At 38.5% G+C, this 19,483-nt stretch overlaps 2 protein-coding genes and 1 non-coding gene across 10 annotated transcripts in view; 1 reads left to right on the plus strand and 2 right to left on the minus strand.

Moving 5' to 3' along the window:
• The window catches only part of LOC103698924 (UDP-glucose:glycoprotein glucosyltransferase-like), a 193,991-nt gene that overhangs the window by 65,564 nt on the left and 108,944 nt on the right, over positions 1 to 19,483 (plus strand). The window lies entirely within an intron of this gene.
• On the minus strand, positions 731 to 869 carry LOC113461659. Its single transcript, XR_003383954.2, has one exon. It is a non-coding gene; the product is annotated as a small nucleolar RNA Z247 (small nucleolar RNA).
• LOC120104887 (MDIS1-interacting receptor like kinase 2-like) lies at positions 3,205 to 7,563 on the minus strand. Its single transcript, XM_039116781.1, has 2 exons — positions 4,195 to 7,563; positions 3,205 to 3,690 (listed from the first exon to the last, which is right to left on the minus strand). The coding sequence occupies exons 1-2, from the start codon at positions 7,526 to 7,528 to the stop codon at positions 3,332 to 3,334; spliced, it is 3,693 nt and encodes a 1,230-aa protein (XP_038972709.1). The 5' UTR covers positions 7,529 to 7,563; the 3' UTR covers positions 3,205 to 3,331.

Here is a 19,483-nt window from a genome sequence, read left to right on the forward strand (position 1 = left end):
AGAGCTAAAGGTGAAGATGGTTGAGATGAGGAAAGCATGGAATAGAGACCCTTGCGGAGCGGCCCGCGGTGAAACATTTTCCCAGAATTGCAATCCTTAATCAAGAAAAAGTTAGCATGAAACTCAAAATAGACATTGTTGTCTCTAGCAAATTGATGAACAGAAAGTAAGTTCATCTGAATCTGGGGAATAAGTAAGATGTTTTTAAGGAGATATGACCAATTAGAAGAAGAAATATGGGAGGAACCAATATGAGAAATGTGCAAACCTTCACCATTGCCAACTTGAATAGTGTCTGTACTAGTGTTTTCATCATCCATATGTTGAGATTGCTAATATCCGCATTGAGATGATGTGTTGCTCCTGTGTCAGGATGCCAATCATAGTCAGTGTTGCAGTGGTGCCGCAAGAAGAGTGTGAGACTTTTGTTGAGGTGGATCGCTTTGGTAGGATAAGGCAAAGCGATGAAAGCACTTAATAGCTGAATGTCTAAATTTTCTGCAAACTTGGCAAGTTGGGCGTGAAGAGCTGGTTGCACGAGAGGAACTAGTTTGACCACCATTTGGAAAAGCACCTTGTCCACACGTAGAATTATGCCCCCATGATCGATTGAAGTTGGGGGAGGAATTACCAGAGTGCTGCCCTCTCCCATGATTTGTCTGGTTATGAGAGGCAACATTGACTGAAGATGCAGATATATTAGCAACATTATTTTGTTGCTCAAGTCGTATTTCATGAGTGAGCATATGACTATAGAGTCCTTCAACGCTCATAGGGTCAATGCGAGTTGTCACAAATATGACTAATGGATCATAATCTGATCCTAAACTGGCGAGGAGAAAGGAGATAATTTCATCATCACCCAAAGGATGACCAGCAGCGGCAAGAGTATCACATTACCCAGTCACTCGCTGAAAATAATTAGAGACAGATAAATTACCCTTGCGAAAGTTCGCAAGTTGGGTGCGAATTTGGATAATTCGTGCCCTAGATTGAGATGCATACATATGTTCCAAGGCGAGCCAAACTTCGCAAGATATAGAATATCCAACTACTTGAGAGAGAACACCTTCCGTTAAAGAAGACATAATAGTACTAAGTAGAAGTTGATCTTGTTTAAACCAATGATGATAAGCTGGATTGGGAATAGAAGCAGCTTCACCAGTAGCTGAGTTGGAATCACTAGCATGCTTCAGTGGTGGTGTGATCAACCCATCAAGATAGCCAAAGTCATCTTGGCCACGCAAATACTGGGTCAGTTGAGCTTTCCAGAGAAGAAAATTCTCACGCCCAAGTTTAACTGTGGCAGGATGTGGCAAGGTGGTAAATGTGGGTGAGGTGATAGAAGATGAAGTATCATGAGGAGAGACTTGAGTAATGGATATGTTGACGTTGGTTGAACAAGGCTCTGATACCATAAAGAAAAGGGAAAGCACGTAATGCTTAATTGGTTTCAACCACATAGCTCTTCATTGATTGAATGCACATATATATAATATTGTTTACAGCAAAGTTTGTTATCCAAACAAACTCTACAACAAATTTTGTTATGCTAACACTTATTTGTTAGAATTGCAATCAATTTCCCAGCTGTACTGATATCCTTTGACTTGGTATTCTCACCAGAACTTATCTTCTCGTCAATACTCATAATATCCCTAATTCTCTCGCTTCTCGCATCCCAACAATTCGTGTCATCACTCGCTCAAATTTCTTCCACCTTCTGGACTTATAGACTCAAAGCTTCCGAATTAATTCAATGAGACGTAAAGGACTGCTAAACCGCGGGGTCGCTTTCAAATCCATGGCATCTCGTGAATAAATCAAAATCTGAGTCATGATTGCGATCACAGACGCGTTTGAGATAGAAGAATCGCAGCATTGACCAGATTAACATTAACTGGGAGTAGGAAACTCAGTACGCATGTATGCGCACAAAAATACAATGCATAAACGCAAGAGTTGATGACAACTCTGTCTGGCTTGGGTGAGCTCTGGGTTTGAAAATATAAGCAGGCAACTATGGGCCTGACGACTTGGTGCTGGTCATGTGAAGAAACTGGGCCGCGTGACAACTCAACCTTTAACTAGGATTTAGAAATTTATTTTTTTTTGAAAAAATCTCACTTACAATGCATTGATTGCTAATTCTTCTTCCCAGAGTCATACTAGAAATTTAACCAGTTGGTCTTGCTCAAACATACTTTTGGTCAATTAGAATATTAGCAAGTAAAAGTAATTACGAACTTTTTTATATTTAAATGCATTGCTGCCAAGGTGCAAATATAATGCATCAGTTGGTGAATCTCATGGATTGTGAAGTGCTGGGTCAGCTTGAAATAGTGAAGTGAAAAATGACTAGCAGCAGTAATGCGACGAGTAGACTCGTTGGCCTTAACCAACCTTTACGTTGGACCAAAGAGAGTTAAGAATGAGCCTGCAAAACTATTATTTTCTATGTAGGGTTTGAATAGATTAAAATTCATACTTAAATTAGGAATATTTCTAGTTCAGAGTATGTATCAGAGAAATTACTTTGGGTGGCTTTGATATGGAAGACTTTGATTCCATGAGGAAGTTTTGGCAGCATGACGCTATTTTCTAGGATTTTTACATGTCTGTTGACATGTCTTCCGTGTCGTGTCCTAATAATTTAGTTATATCTATTATTGGCGAAGGATTGTTTTGTCTTCTTTATAGATTCCTCAAATCTTTCTCTTTCCTTTTTCTTTCTTTTTTTTTTCTCAATATTTATCCAACCTTTAAGATTCAGAATTTTTTTAAAAAAAAATCAATTAAAATACACAAATTGCTTATTCTTCTCTCGAGAGTCATACTAGAAGTCTATCTCGCTAGTCCTGCTCAACCATACTTCTGTCAATTTGACAACTGGCTGTGACTATGCATACAATTCTAAAAAGAAGTCTCCTTTGTATTTATAATTTTCTGAATGCTGCCATGGTTATATCACAATGATCCATCACAGTCTTTTGCCTCCCCCCTCCCCCTCCCCCTCCCCCTCCCCCTCTTTTGATACTCATGGATCCATAAAAAAAATCATTCTACTTGAAACTACCACATGGATCATGGCATCATAGGCCATCATGACACTACATATAAAAAGAAAGGTGAAGAAAACAATCTATTTTGGAAAAATGGAGGAAGTGAGACGCTTCCCTTAAATTTGTTGAAAATAATAGTGAATGGGAACAATAGAGTGGAGGTTCATATAATGGTGTTTCTAGAAGGTAAAAATAGAAAAGAGTTACAATAACTTATTACATTCAACATGAAAGAACTACATAAGATTTGTATATTTTAAGCACGACATCTATGTTAAAAACTCTACTAATTGACATAATTTAATTGAGTTGAACGGCTCGTGAATAGTTGGAATGTTGCCACTTATGAATAAGTGAGATATCCTTTGCATGGTTGGTCGGGCTTGTGGTAAAACGCGGATGCATGAAAATGCTATAATAGCCAGCAACAACACTTCTTTGACCATATAAGCTGCAGGAGGTGAGATGCGTTGATCTAGCACATCACTGAATAGCATCTGCTGGACGTCTGATGAAGATAGGGAGGAGACAAGATCACCTGGATGCCTTCCCATTATTACTTCTAATATTACTATACCAAAGCTGTATACATCACATTTCTCATTCGCCCTTGTCATGTACGAAAGCTCTACAAAAAAATAGAGAAAGGAATAACGTTATTCCAATTTAAGTAAATTTTTTTCAAACTTAACAAAAATGCTAATATATTGTCTTCAAATTTAATTTATATATTAACTTTTGGAAATACTTTGATATTTGTAAAATAAATGTTATTATCGATTAATTAAAGTTTATGCTTAGTAATAGTTTTTATTTTTTATTTTCTTTAAATGATTACCAGTTAAATAATATAATCATCATAAGAAAATATTAATTATCTATAGGCACTAGTTTGCTTTTATTTAAATGTCTAAGCTCTCATATGGATAGATTCACAAATGAAATATCTAACCATTACCATAGGTTTATCGAAAAATCTCTATTTAGCAAATATGTACTAATCCTATTTTTCAAATGCATGGTAAGCCACATAAGACATCGAAATAGAAAGATAAAGCAAAGTATATATATATATATATCACAAATAGAATAGCTACAATAATAAGAAGAACAAATTGGAAGAATGACTTACCTGGGGCAGTATATCCAAATGTGCCTGCTACTGTGCTCCAATTTGATAAATCAGATTTCAGAATTCTTGCAGTACCAAAGTCTGAAAGATAAGCCTTGAAATCAGAGTCTAATAATATATTATTACTGGAGATGTCTCGATGCACTATGGATGGATTGCAGTCATGGTGTATATATGATAAAGCATGGGTAATATCTTTGATGATATGAGCTCTTCTCTCCCAATTCAATTCCTGTGCTGTTTCTTGGTTACGAAGGATGCTAGCTAAACTTCCCTTCTCAATGTACTCATATATAAGAAATTTACAACCTGAACTTGAGCAAAATCCATGAAGTTTTACAATGTTACGATGTCGAATTCTGGTTAATGCTTGAATCTCGTTCTGGAAGCTTTTCTCATCAAATACTCCTTCCTCCAGCGGATGAATTTTTTTAACAGCCACCACTTGTTCCATTGGAAGTTCTACTTTGTATACTTTGCCATATGTTCCACTCCCGATGCAATATTTCTCATCAAAATTTTCGGAGGCATTGATGATATAGTCATAAGCAACTCTTCCATCAAAATTCAATATAGAAAACAGATCGCCAATAACAACATCAATATCTTTTTTCTCTGTAGTGTTTCCTCTCCTACGAAGAGCAGCAATAATGATAGTAGACAAACCTAAAAGAGCCAAGCTGCCCAATATAGGAGTGATAATAAAGAGTATAATGTGGTTTTTAGTTGAATGATGAGTGCTTACAGTGGTTGATCCACAAGAAGGCAAACTCGGCACCTCACCACATAATCCCTTGTTATGGTTTAACCACAATGCTGGAGCATTTTGAAACAATTTGCTTCTCGGAACTGGGCCCTCCAAATTGTTGTACGATACATCTATTGATGACAAACTCAACATGCTTCCAAAAGATGAAGGAATGGCACCTGACAAATTATTGTGGGACAAGTTCAAAGATATTAAATTTGTCAAACTTGCCAATTGTGATGGTATCTCTCCTCCAAAAAGATTATGGCTCAGATCAAGTAAATCTTGCAATCCTTTTAACTCTCCAAGTTGAGACAGAATGATCCCATCAAATTTATTTTTGCTCAAATTCAAGATGCGCAGTTTAATACAACCCTTTAATTGTGGTGGTATTGGGCTGTTGATGTCGTTGTTAGATAAATCAAGAATTTCCAGATTGGATAATTTTCCAAACTCCGAGGGAATTATTCCAGATATTTTGTTATTGCTCAAATTCAAGTTGAATAATAAGCTCATGGTATCTAACTCTCTTGGTATTTCTCCTGCAAGTTGATTTGAAGAAAGATCCAGTAATCCTAATTGAAGCAACTTTCCGAATTCAGGGGGTACATTCCCAGTAAGTAGGTTTCCTGAAATCCTGAAGCTTTTCAAATTTTGACAATGTGCCCAACTTGGTGAGATCTGGCCATATAATTGGTTGTAGCTCATGTCAATGTAGTCTAGATTCGTGTATGTCCCAAAGTCTTCAGAGATGTTTCCTTTAAGCTTGTTTCCTTCAAGGCGGACTCTCAATAAGCTAGAGCAGTTTTTTAAACTTCTTGGAATAGGGCCCTCAAAGTAGTTGTTTTGCACAGTAAGATATTGAAGCGCACCTCCTTTACAGATCTCTGAAGGTAAGTAACCTGAGAAATTGTTGTCAAATAGCTCTAGGTAGATGAGGTTGGTGTGATTACCCAGTTCTTGGGGCAAAGAGCCAGATAAATGATTGGTGTAGAGGTACAAGGTGTCAAGCATGGTGAGATTTTCTAAAGTGGAAGGGATGGAGCCTGATAGTTGATTTTCATAAATAACTAGAGAATGTAAGTTCACTAGGTTGCCTAATTCATGAGGGATGGTGCCAGATAAATTATTGGTGAAGAGGCCTAAGGTGTCAAGCATGGTGAGGTTTCCTAAAGTGGAAGGGATGGAGCCTGATAGTTTATTTTTTGAGATTTTTAGATCACGTAAATTCACTAGGTTGCCTAATTCACGAGGGATGGTGCCAGATAAATTATTGGTGTAGAGATGCATGGTGTCAAGCATGGTGAGATTTCCTAAAGTGGAAGGGATGGAGCCTGATAGTTGATTTTTATTGATATCTAGAAAATGTAAGTTCACTAGTTTGCCTAATTCACGGGGGATTGTGCCAGATAATTTATTGATGTAGAGGTACAAGGCGTCAAGCATGGTGAGGTTTCCTAAAGTGGAAGGGATGGAGCCTGATAGTTGATTTTCATAGATTGTTAGAGAATGTAAGTTCACTAGTTTGCCTAATTCGTGAGGGATTGTGCCAGAAAAATTATTGGTGTCGAGGAACAAAATGTCGAGCATGGTGAGGTTTCCTAAAGTGGAAGGGATGGATTCCGATAGTTGAGTTTCCCAGATTTCTAGATCACGTAAGTTCACTAAATTGCCTAATTCATGAGGAATGGTGCCCAATATATTATTTGAGCCAAGGTACAAGGTTTTGAGTTTGATGAGATTGCCTAAACTGGAAGGGATGGAACCTGTTAAATAATTGTATGAGATTTCTAGATCCAAGAGGTTAACTAAATTGCCTAGTTCATGGGGAATATTGCCAGAGAACTGATTTTTGCTAAGGGAGAGGAATTTTAGGTTGGTCAAGTTATCAAGGGTCGAAGGGATGGGACCAGCGAGATTGTTTTCGTATAAATTAAGCACATGTAGACTTTTGAGCTGGCCAATCTCTGGAGGCAGTGCGCCACCAAGTAAATTTTGCTGGAATTTGAGGGAGGTTAGCTTAGTCCAGTTGGCGAAGAAACAAGGAGGAATCTCACCAATGAAATTGTTTGAAGAAAGGTCGATCTCAGTCAGGCTAGAGAGGCTAGCGAGAGCGAGGGGCAGATTGCCGGAAAGACGATTTAGCGAGAGATCGAGGGAGGTGAGAGAGTGAAGCGTGCGTATGCTAGGCGGAATTGTTCCAAACAAGTAGTTGCATCGGAGGTGGAGGCGAGTGAGAGATGGGAGGGCGGAGAAGTTGAGGCTGTTGAGCTTACCTACTAAGCTCGCACGAGGTAGGCTGATGCCCGTGATCACAACTTGGCCTCCATTCTCCATGCAGGTGATGCCATACCACATGCACGTGTTGCTGGGGAGAGACCAAGAACGGAGTTGTTGGGCATGTGAATTTTGAAGGGTGGATTTCCAATGGAGCAGAACTCTCGCTTGGGATTCAATGATTGAAGAAGCAACGGTCGCAGCAACTGCCGTTTCTGATGAGTAGGGAAGAAGGAAGAAGGATAGCAGGAGAAGGCTGATTGATAGATGATTCAGAGGAAGAAGGATTTGCCTACGACTAGCATCCATAATTAATATGGCTCTCTTGGTGTTCCGTACGTGGTTTTTTAGTTCTGCTGGTTGGTACCCAAGTGGGGATTCGAGAACCCTATTTATAGATCCGGAAAGCGTTCATTATTTAATTTGGATTGGAAGAAGGCCAATTAGTTATTGTTTAATTTTTCAAATCTGCGTCACGAGTGCGGTGTGAACCAAGAAAAAGGGTTTACCCAACAGCCAAGAAAAGGCTAGGGCATCATGACTTTCTAACTTTCAAGATTCTCCTCTGCATCATGACAAGCCAATAGAGTTTGCCCAAGTCAATGCCTGCACAACCCAATCGGTTTCCACCCCACCAACCAAGAAAAGGCCAGGGCATCTCGACTTCAACTTTCAGGATTCCCCTGTGTCTCCTCTGCATCGTGACCTATGAAGTGGACGAGGTTTTTCTGCCCTCATCCTTTTTTTTTTTTTTTGGTCAAAACGGCAAATTATATAGCTCTAAAGTGAGTACATCCTGCCAGATCACAATAAAGTAAGGAGTACAGATCAGAAGAAATATCTCCTATAGATGTCCACAGGAACTCCCCAGAATGCCGTGCGACGAAAGAGGCAACCCAGTCTGCTGCCCTGTTCGCCTCCCGAAACACGTGGGCTACCTGGAAGCCACCAAACTCCTGAGCCAGTCTCCGAATTTCTCTAATAAGGGGATGACCATCCCCATATCTATCCACACCTCGGATCCAATCAACCACCACAGAGGAATCCCCCTCTGCCCTCATTCTTTTCCCCTTTCTCCTCCTGGGTGTAATTTGTTTTCACATGGCATGACTTGCTTTTTCTTTACCAGGTCTATCACAACTTCAACTTCTGGGGTTTGACAGGGCCAGATATCAGCTCTTGCAACGCCGGTTCTTTGCTTGCCTTGTCTTTACGAAAAGCTTGCTACCCCTATATTTCCAACTGATAGATAAAAATATTTCCTTCTAGAATTCTATTAGATTACAAGTCTTCCTTCTTGAGTTAAAATTTTCGCTTATCCATTTTTTAATTTAGAACTAATCTTCTCTAACTTAAGAATTTCATGGATTATTCTTATTTTTACACTTTATTTTCCACTCAAAAGAGAGAGAGAGAGAAGTTCATGGATTAAAAAAAAAAATTCTAAATCGCAATCCTAAAATTTATATAAGTATGAAATAACTTAGATGGAAACTTTCATCTTTCTCATTGTACCTCTATTTCCTATCCCAAAAATTTTTTGTGATGTTTAAAGTTTTTTAGATATTCTCATAATATCCCTACCAAACCTAATTCTCTTGCTTCTCACATCCCAGCAGTTCGTGTCATCTCTCGCTCAAATTTCTTCCACCTTCTGGACTTATAGACTCAAAGCTCACGAATTAATTCAATGTGACGTAGAGGATTGCCGACCCGGGTTGCTCTCAAATCCATGGCATCTCGTGAACAAATCAAAATCTGACAGTGGTGATTGCGATCACAGACGCGTTTGAGATCGAAGAATCGCGGTATTGACCAAATTAACATTAATTGGGAGTAGGAAACTCGGTACATAAGCGCAAGAGTAGATGACAACTCAGTCTGGCTTGGGTGAGCTCTGGGTTTGAAAATGTGAGCAGGGAACTATGGGCCTGACGACTTGGTGCGGGCCATGTGACAATTCAACCTTTCACTAAGATTTAGAAATTTATTTTTTTAAAAACAAAATCTCACTTATAATACATTAATTGCTAAATATCCTCGGTAGTAAATAGAATCCTCCAAAAGCCTGAAGTGGGTCTTCCAGCCAGGTCAGCTAACATGAGAGGGTCTTAGAGTGACGGGAATCATCTATGTGTCGTTCACCACAATAGCATCAATCAATTGAAGCGCAATGACTTGATGAAGAACCGCAAAAATAAATTTGAAGAATGGTTGGCCAGTTTGTTATTGTTACATTTATTACTGAAGAAGAACAAGGGCTTTGAAAGAAGCATCGAGGTTTGGTGTGAGCATACCATTTCTCATGATAGAATACTAGCGGTGGGTGAAGAGTCACCGTCAATGTGGACAGATAAAAAGTTCCAAGAACAGCCACAGGGAAACCTTGCTTCTCAGGGTAGTGCCCTTCTATGATCTGATTAAATGCTTTCAACCCAGATGTTATTTATTTGGAAGACAGGTTGGTCTAGTTCAGGAATGGTCTATTTGTCTTATCAACTATATGGTCTGCTGCTCTCACAGGTTTTTTCTTGGGTTCAATTGGATATTTTCTAAGTAACATCTTTAGGAAATCCTTACGGACTTAGATACAGCTGCTGAACTGCCTGTCTCATTTACGGGCTACTATATTGCCATTACAGTCTTTTAGTCATAGCGAGATCTATAGTTGCTGGTGCAAAGTTTATTTTGTTTGAGATCATAGCATGACAAATTTGAGCATTCATGTTCAATTAATTCGCTCCGGAAGGGGAGCTTAAAAATTCACTTTTGATGGCTTCATCTTCATGAAACATTTCATCAGATTGTTATCAAGTAAAATTAATTACGAACTGTTTTATATTCAAATGCATTTCTGCCAAGATGCAAAGGTAATGTATCAGTTGGTGATTCTCATGGATTGTGAAGTGCTCAGACAGCTTGGAGAATGAGCTTTTACTTTGTTTTACTGCTAGTAAATTCCTTTAATTTCTCTTCAAAACGATGACAAATTTTGATTTATGGTAGTGAACTGAAAAAGCAGTTCCTATTCCTGCACCACCACAATTTTTGTTGCGCTACAGATGCTCTCTCTCTCTCTCTCTCTCTCTCTCTCTCTCTCTCTCTCTCCCCCCTCTAAATATCAAGTCAAAGGGCAGATCCCAATCAGCTACCCTCCAGCCAAGAAAAGGCCACAGCTGATATGACTTTAACTCTCAAGATTCTCCTCCGCCTCAAGAGAACGTTTACTGGATTTACCAAGGTCTTGGAAGGAAACAAGCTATGAGGTGGCTGCAAGACCTCGTAGGCTTCCTACTCAAATAGTACATACCGACCTGTTCTACCCGAGCTATTTGATTGCGACCCAAAATCTTTACAGAGTGAACCTGAACCAGTTAGAAAAAGCTCTATCAGTCAACTAGCGTTAGAATAATGAAATGGGCATCAAAATGGATCACTGCCGAATCCAAGTAAAGCAAAAGACAAGTTTAAGTCATTCGCATGGTCAAGCAAGACCCGATGGCCTAAACAAACCTTGAAATAGTGAAGTGAAGACTAGCAGTGGTAATGCGACGAATAGACTTGTTGGCCTTAACCAACCTTGAACCATGGACCTAAGACAGTTAAGAGCGAGCCTGCAAAATTATTATTTTCTATGTAGAGTTTAAAAAGATTAAAATTCATACTTAAATTAGGAATATTTCTAGTTTAGAGTATTTATCAGAGAAATTACTTTGGGTGGCTTTGATCTGGAAGACTTTGATTCCATGGGGCAATTTTGGCATCAGGATTTTTACATGTCGCTTGGCATGTGTGTCCTAACGATTTAGCCATATCTATTATTGACTAAGCATTGTTTTGTCTTCTTTATAGATTCCTCAAATCTCTCTCTTTCCATTGTCATTCTTATTTTCTTTTTCAATATTTATCCAACCTTAAAGAAAGATTCAAAAATTTATTTTTTTAAAAAAATCATTTAAAATACATTAATTGCTAATTCTTCTTCCGAGAGTCATGTCAACTTGACAACGGGCTGTGACTATGCGTACAATTCTAAAATGAAGTCTCCTTGGTATTTAGAATTTTCTGAATGCTGCCATGGTTATATCACAATGATCCATCACGGTCTTTTATTTTTTCCCCCTCTTTTTAATACTCATAGATCTATCAAAAAATCATTTCACTTGAAACTGTCACATGGATCACGGCATCATAGGCCATCTATTAAGTGATGATACTACATATAAAAAGAAAGGTAAAGAAAACAATCTATGTTGGGAAAATGGAGGAAGTGAGACACTTCCCTTAAATTTGTTGAAAAGAGTAGTGAATGGGAACAATAGAGTGGAGGTTCATATAATGGTGTTTCCAGAAGGTAAAAATAGAAAAGAGTTACAATAACTTGTTCCATGCAACATGAAAGAACTACATAACATTTTTGTAGCTTTTAAGCACTGCATCTATGTTAAAAACTCCACTAATCGACATAATTTAATTGAGTTGAATGGCTCGTGAATAGTTGGAATGTTGCCACTTATGAATAAGTGAGATATCCTTTGCATGGTTGGACGTGCTTGTGGTTCCAGCAACAACACTTCTTTTACCAGATAAGCTGGAGGAGGTGAGATACGTTGATCTAACACATCATTGAATAGCATCTGCTGGACCTCTGATGAAGATAGGTAGGAGACAAAATCACCTGGATGCCTTCCCATTATTACTTCTAATATTACTATGCCAAAGCTGTATACATCACATTTCTCATTTACCCTTGTCATGTACGAAAGCTCTGCAAAAAAAAAATAGAGAAAGGAATAATCTTTTTGTTTCCAATTTAAGTAATTTTTCTCAAACTTAACAAAAAGGCCAAAATCTTGTATCCAAACGTAATTTATATATTAATTTTTGGAAATACTTTGTTATTTGTAAAATAAATGTTATTATTGCTTAATTAAAGTTTATGCTTAGTAATAGTTTTTATTTTTTTATTTTCTTTAAATGATTACCAGTTAAATAATATAACCATCATTAGAAAATATTAATTATCTATAGGCACTAGTTTGTTTTTTTTAAAATAACTAAGCTCTAGTATGGATAGATTTACAAATCGAAAGATATAATCATTATCATAGGTCTATTGAAAAATCTCTATTTGGCAAATATGTACTAATCTTGTTTTTCAAAGCATGGAAAGCCTCATAAGACATCGAAATATAAAGATAAAGCAAAGTTTAAGAATATATTTATAACTAATAGAATAACTATAATAATACGAAGGACAAATTGGAAGAATGACTTACCTGGGGTAGCATATCCAAATGTGCCTGCTAGTGTGCTCCAATTTGATGAATCATATTTTAGAATTCTTGCAGTGCCAAAGTCTAAAAGATAAGCCTTAAAATCAGAGTCTAATAATATATTATTGCTGGAGATGCCTCGATGCACTATGGATGGATTGCGATCATGGTGTATGTATGATAAAGCATGGGCCACATCTTTGATGATATGAGCTCTTCTCTCCCAATTCAATTCCTCTACTGTTTCTTGATTACGAAGGATGCTAGCCAAACTTCCCTTCTCAATGTACTCATATATAAGAAATTTACAACCTGAACTGGAGCAATACCCATGAAGTTTTACAATGTTACGATGTCGAATTCTGGTTAATGCTTGAATCTCATTCTGAAAACTTTTTTCATCAGATACTCCTTCCTCCATCGAATGAAATTTTTTAACAGCCACCACTTGTTCCATTGGAAGTTCTACTTTGTAAACTTTGCCATATGTCCCACTCCCGATGCAATATTTCTCATCAAAATTTTCGGAGGCATTGATGATGTAGTCATAAGCAACTCTTCCATCAAAATTCAATATCGAAAATAGATCGCCAATAACAACACCAATATCCTTTTTCTCTGTAGGTTTTCCTCTCCTACGAAGAGCGGCAATGCTAATAGTAGACACACCTAAAAGAACCAAGCTGCCCAATATAGGACTGATAACAAAGAGTATAATGTGGTTTTTAGTTGAATGATGAGTGCTTACAGTGGTTGATCCACAAGAAGGCAAACTTGGCACCTCACCGCATAATCCCTTGTTATAGATAAACCACTCTGTTGGAGCATTTTGAAACAATTTGCTTCTAGGAACTCGGCCCTCCAGATTGTTGTACGATACATCTATTGTTGACAAACTTAACATGCTTCCAAAAGATAAAGGAATGGCACCTGACAGATTATTGTGGGACAAGTTCAAAGATATTAAATATATCAAACTTGCCAGTTGTGATGGTATCTCTCCTCCAAAAAAATTATGGCTCAGATCAAGTAAATCTTGCGATCCTTTTAACTCTCCAAGTTGAGATGGAATGATCCCATCGAATTTATTTTTGCTCAAATTCAAGATGCGCAGTTTAATACAAGCCTCTAATTGTGGTGGTATTGGGCTGCTGATGTCATTGTTAGATAAATCAAGAATTTCCAAATTGGATAATTTTCCAAACTCCGAAGGAATTATTCCAGATATTTTGTTATCACTCAAAGTCAAGTTGTACAACAAGCTCATGGTACCTAACTCTCTTGGTATTTCTCCTGCAAGTTAATTTGAAGAAAGGTCCAAGACTTCTAAATGAAGTAACTTTCCGAATTTAGGAGGTATGTTCCCAGTAAGTAGGTTTCCTGAAATCTTGAAGATTGTCAAATTTTGACAATGTGCCCAACTTGGTGAGATCTGGACATATAATTGGTTGTGGCTCATGTCAAGGTAGTGTAGATTCGGGTATATCCCAAAGTCTTTCGAGATATTTCCTTGAAGCCTATTTCCTTCAAGACGAACTCTAAATAAGCTAGAGCAATTTTTTAAACTTCTTGGAATAGGGCCCTCAAAGTAGTTGTTTTCCACAGTAAGATTTTGAAGCGCACCTCCTTTACAGATCTCTGATGTTAAGTAAGCAAAGAAATTGTTATTAGATACCTCTAGAGAGATGAGGCTGGTGTGATTACCCAGTTCTTGGGGCAAAGAGCCTGATAAATGATTGGTATGGAGGTATAAGGTGTTAAGCACGGTGAGGTTTCCTAAAGCAGAAGGGATGGAGCCAGATAATTGATTTTCTGAGATTCTTAGATCACGTAAGTTCACTAGGTTGCCTAATTCATGAGGGATCGTGCCAGATAAATTATTGGTGCGAAGGTACAAGGTTTCAAGCATGGTGAGGTTTTCTAAAGTAGAAGGGATGGAGCCTGATAGTTGATTTTCTGCGATTTCTAGATGACGTAAGTTGACTAGGTTGCCTAATTCATAAGGGATCGTGCTAGATAAATTATTCGTGTAGAGGTACAAGGTGTCAAGCATGGTGAGGTTTCCTAAAGTGGAAGGGATGGAGCCTAATAGTTGATTTTCTGTGATTTCTAGATAACATAAGTTCACTAGGTTGCCTAATTCATGAGGGATGGTGCCAAATAAATTATTGGTGTAGAGGTATAAGGTGTCAAGCATGGTGAGGTTTCCTAAAGTGGAAGGGATGGAGCCTGATAGTTGATTTTCTGCGATTTCTAGATAACGTAAGTTGACTAGGTTGCCTAATTCATGAGGGATGGTGCCAGATAAATTATTGATGTAGAGGTACAAGGTGTCAAGCATGGTGAGGTTTCCTAAAGTAGAAGGGATGGAGCCTGATAGTTGATTTTCTGCGATTCCTAGATGATGTAAGTTGACTAGGTTGCCTAATTTATGAGGGTTCGTGCCAGATAAATTATTGGTGTAGAGGTACAAGGTGTCAAGCATGGCGAGGTTTCCTAAAGTGGAAGGGATGGAGCCTGATAGTTGATTTTTTGCGATTTCTAGATGACGTAAGTTGACTAGGTTGCCTAATTCATGAGGGATCGTGCCAGATAAATTATTAGTGTAGAGGTACAAAGTGTCAAGCATGGTGAGGTTTTCTAAAGTGGAAGGGATGGAGCCTGATAGTTGATTTTTTGCGATTCCTAGATGACGTAAGTTGACTAGGTTGCCTAATTCATGAGGGATTGTGCCAGATAAATTATTTGTATAGAAGTACAAGGTGTCAAGCATGGTCAGGTTTCCTAAAATGGAAGGGATGGAGCCTGATAGTTGATTTTCTGCGATTTCTAGATAGCGTAAGTTGACTAGGTTGCCTAATTCATGAGGGATTGTGCCAGATAAATTATTGGTGTAGAGGTACAAGGTGTCAAGCATGGTAAGATTTCCTAAAGTGGATGGGATGGAGCCTGATAGTTGATTTTCTGCGATTCCTAGATGACATAAGTTGACTAGGTTGCCTAATTCATGAGGAATGGTGCTAGATAAATTATTAGTAAAGAGGTGTAAGGTGTCAAGCATGGTGAGATTTTCTAAAGTGGAAGGGATGGAGCCTGATAGTTGATTTTTTGAGATTTCTAGATCACGTAAGTTTAATAGGTTGCCTAATTCATGAGGGATGGTGCTGATAAATTATTGGTGAAGAGGTCCAAGGTCTTGAGTTTGATGAGATTTCCTAAACTAGAGGGGATAGAACCTGTTAAATTATTGTGTGAGATTTCTAAAACCAAGAGGTTAACTAGATTGCCCAATTCATGGGGAATATTACCAAAGAATAAAGGAAGAGGAATCTTAGGTTGGTCAAATTACCAAGGGTCAAAGAATGGGACCAGCGAGATTGTTTCTGTATAAATAAAGCGCACGTAGACTCATGAGCTGGCCAATCTCTGGAGGCAATGTGCCACCAAGTAAATTTTGTTGGAATTTTAGGGAGGTTAGCTTGGTCCAGTTGGCAAAGAAACAAGGAGGAATCTCACCAATGAATTTGTTTGAAGAAAGGTCGATCTCAGTCAGGTTAGAGAGGCTGGCGAGAGCGAGGGGCAGATTGCCAGAAAGGCGATTATGCGAGAGATCGAGGGAGGTGAGAACAGGAAGCGTGCATATGCTAGGCGGGATTGTTCCAAATAAGTAGTTGCGTCGGAGGTGGAGACGAGTGAGAGATGGGAGGGCAAAAAAGTTGAGGCCATCGAGCTTACCGACCAAGCCCGCACGAGGTAGGCTGATGCCCGTGATCACAGGTTGGCCTCCATTCTCCATGCAGGTGATGCCTTGCCACACGCACGCATTATTGGAGAGAGACCAAGAACCGAGTTGTTGGGCATGTGAATTTTGAAGAGTGGATTTCCAATGGAGCAGAACTCTCGCTTGGGATTCAACAATTGAAGAAGCAGCGGTCGCAGCAACTGTCGTTGCTGACGAGTAGTGAAGAAGAAAGAAGGATAGCAGGAGAAGGCTGATTGATAGATGATTCAAAGGGAGGGATAGGTATTGGATTTGCCAAAGACTAGGATCCATAATTAATATGGCTCTCTAGGTGTTCCGTACGTGGTTTTTTAGCTCTGCTGGTTGGTACCGAAATGGGGATTCAAGAGCCCTATTTATAGACCCGGAGAGCATGTGTTTAGATTCGATCCTTCTATTCCTGTTTCTATATGGGCATTAGTCATTGTTTAATTTTTCAAATCTGTGTCACGACGACTCTTGGGCTGTTCGCCAGTGCTGTTCCTTTTTTGAGCACTAGTGCTGTCTTTTATTTGATTCCAGAACACTAGTGCTGTGTGAGCCAACTACCAAGAAGAAGGGTTTCCCCAAGTCAATGCGCCACAACCCAATCGTTCCAAGCCTTCCTATCTAACGGCTAGATTTTCTTTAGGTTGTCCGGAGTGCATAAAGATTAGAAGGCCAGCCATTGAGATTTAGACTAGTGGTTAGAGAAGGCCATCTGCCTCTAGTAAATGGGATCTTCCAGAATAAAGCCTAAAAGAGTTCGCAATGTCCTACAACTTTAGTAATAAAAAGTGGCCGGTTAACTTCCCGGTCTACTTCACTCCTAAGTAACATCTTTAGTAATAAAATCTACTAACTGTTGGTGCAAAGTCTATTTTGTTTGAGATCATAACCTGACAAATTCCAGAATTTGTGTTTGCTTAATTTGCTCTAGTAGGAAAACTTGAAAATTCATTTTTTGACGGCTTCATCGTACCTTTCACTAGAATAGTAGCAAGTAAAAATAATAGCAAACTTTTTTATATTTAAATGTGTTTATGCCAAGATGCAAAGATAGTGTATCTGTTGGTGATTCTCGTGGATTATGAAGGGTTTAGATAGCTTGGAGAACATGATTGTAATTTGTTTTGGTAAACTATCTATTACTATTGCTCCTGTGTTACAAAACAGTATGCAGTGCAAGTCCGCCATCTACTTGTAATTCTCCCTTGCATTCCATCACGAGGACAACGTCTGAGTCTTTTTTTTTTTTTTGGTACATTCAACGTCTGAGACTTTGACGGGGGCGATATATCAGCCCTTGTGACATGGTTTCTTTGTTTTCCGTATCCTTCCAAAAAGCTTGCCACCTCTTCGCCATATATTTCTCCAAGTCAAAGTCTCCCCTCCAAACAAGAAAAGACCAGAGCATCATGACTTTAATCTTTATGGGGCCATGAGAGTCCCCCGTGATTTGCGAAAGTCGCCCATGATTTTGAAAGTAACCAGACAAATCTGAAAATAGAATTTATAAAAAAATATATTTACATGCAGCAAGGAGCAATGAATGGAAGCCTCCGAAATATAGACCGCAGGAGATGGACTCGTTCCATTGCTCTACTGGAAACAGGGATCTGGAGAAATCTTGTATTTTTTAGAAGAAGCTACTGTCAAAGAGCCCGATCAGCATTGGCTTGGAATCCATAAAGCCCTAGGAAACACCAAGAGTGCTGAGTGATTTTTTTTTTTTGGCTCGGTTGATTGGTGCTGAGGTGAGGGTTGGGTGCCTTTTTACATGCAGGGGCATGCAGCATCTAGCTTTAGTGATTTCCATGCGATACATTCCCTGATTAGCTTTAGTGATTGCTTCAATTGACTTTGATATGAAGCATGTTTAATTTCCATGCGATGCCTGTCCTGCACAATTGCTTGCTTTGCTGTCCTACCCTCTTCTTTAGTGATTTTGAGACCCAACACGATGGTTGGCCCGTGGTAGTTTCTTTTTATCAAGATGATGGAATTATTTGGAGCTTTTTAATTCAAATGATCGACAAAATCAACTTACACATAAGCAACTCTCTTTTATTCAATCCATAACAAAGTCAAGAAACAAATGTATATTATTCTTTTTTTGATAATCAGTCAAAAATCATGCATACCATTTTGATTAATAAATTTGACGAGATGTGTCTCACTTCCTCCATTATTCCTCAGAAGAGGAATAATGAGGAATAATGGGATAATGCCTTTTTTTTGGGTACATATCTTATTCAATTTTTTTTGGTACAAATATCTTATTCAAGTGGAGGACAGGTTGCTTTGGTTCAGGTCTAGCTTTTTTGTCGGATCAACTATTTGGTCGTCCGCTCTCAATGAGTTTTTTCTTGGGTTCAATTGGATATTTCTAGGATGGGGTATCTGTTGGGTGAAATTTATCTTGAAGGAAAGAAGAGTCATACCTTCCCACGGAGGTTTAGTCCAATCAAGAATAATTGAATAAGAACATGGGCATATCAACATTGAATGGCCCCAATGGTGAAATGGCTGTAGGTCCCGAGATATAGAAATTAGGGCTAAATAGTCTTTTTTTAAGCTAGTAGAGTCACAAAAGAATCCTGAATCTCTTGAATTAAATAGCTCTTTGCGGCAATCTTAGATTCGCATCATCTTGTATTCTAGATTTTAGATGGTTTGGCTATATATATATATATATATATATATATATATATATATCAGCCCTTGTAACACGGTTTCTTTGCTTTCCGTATCCTTCCAAAAAGCTTGCCACCTGCTCGCCATATATTTCCAACTGAGGTTCTCCAAGTCAAAGTCTCCCCTCCAACCAAAAAAAGACCAGAGCATCATGACTTTAACTTTCAAGATTCTCCTGTGCCTCAAAAATGAATGTGTTGGGGTAGGGGTTTCCGAATTTAGTCCCAACCGAAAAAATTATATAGAAATTGATTTGCACTACAATCTATCTACTACATTCAGTTCTGGGAAATAATGGACTTGGATATGGGCCTAAACTCTCTTGGAATTCACACCTTCTAAGAGCGTACCCTCCATTAGAGCTAGTAAAGTTATTGGAGGTTGGTATCGATGACTTGAAAATAGATGAAAAGTTCCAAGAAGCCATAGGGAAATGGTGCTTCTCAGGATAGTGCCTTTTATGTGCTGATTAAATACTTTCTTAGTATTCGTAATGAGATATACAACTACTGATGTAAAGCCTATTTTGTT

This window comes from Phoenix dactylifera, chromosome 2 (assembly GCF_009389715.1).
Source record: "Phoenix dactylifera cultivar Barhee BC4 chromosome 2, palm_55x_up_171113_PBpolish2nd_filt_p, whole genome shotgun sequence".
In the NCBI taxonomy this organism is placed as follows: domain Eukaryota; kingdom Viridiplantae; phylum Streptophyta; class Magnoliopsida; order Arecales; family Arecaceae; genus Phoenix; species Phoenix dactylifera.

Excerpts from the sequence above, each read along its gene's own strand:
- LOC120104887 (XM_039116781.1), bottom strand. The coding sequence starts at position 7,528 with ATGGATGCTAGTCGTAGGCAAATCCTTCTTCCTCTGAATCATCTATCA. Across the intron at positions 3,691-4,194 it reads ATTTGGATATACTGCCCCAG|AGCTTTCGTACATGACAAGG; the intron begins GTAAGTCATTCT and ends ATTTTTTTGTAG.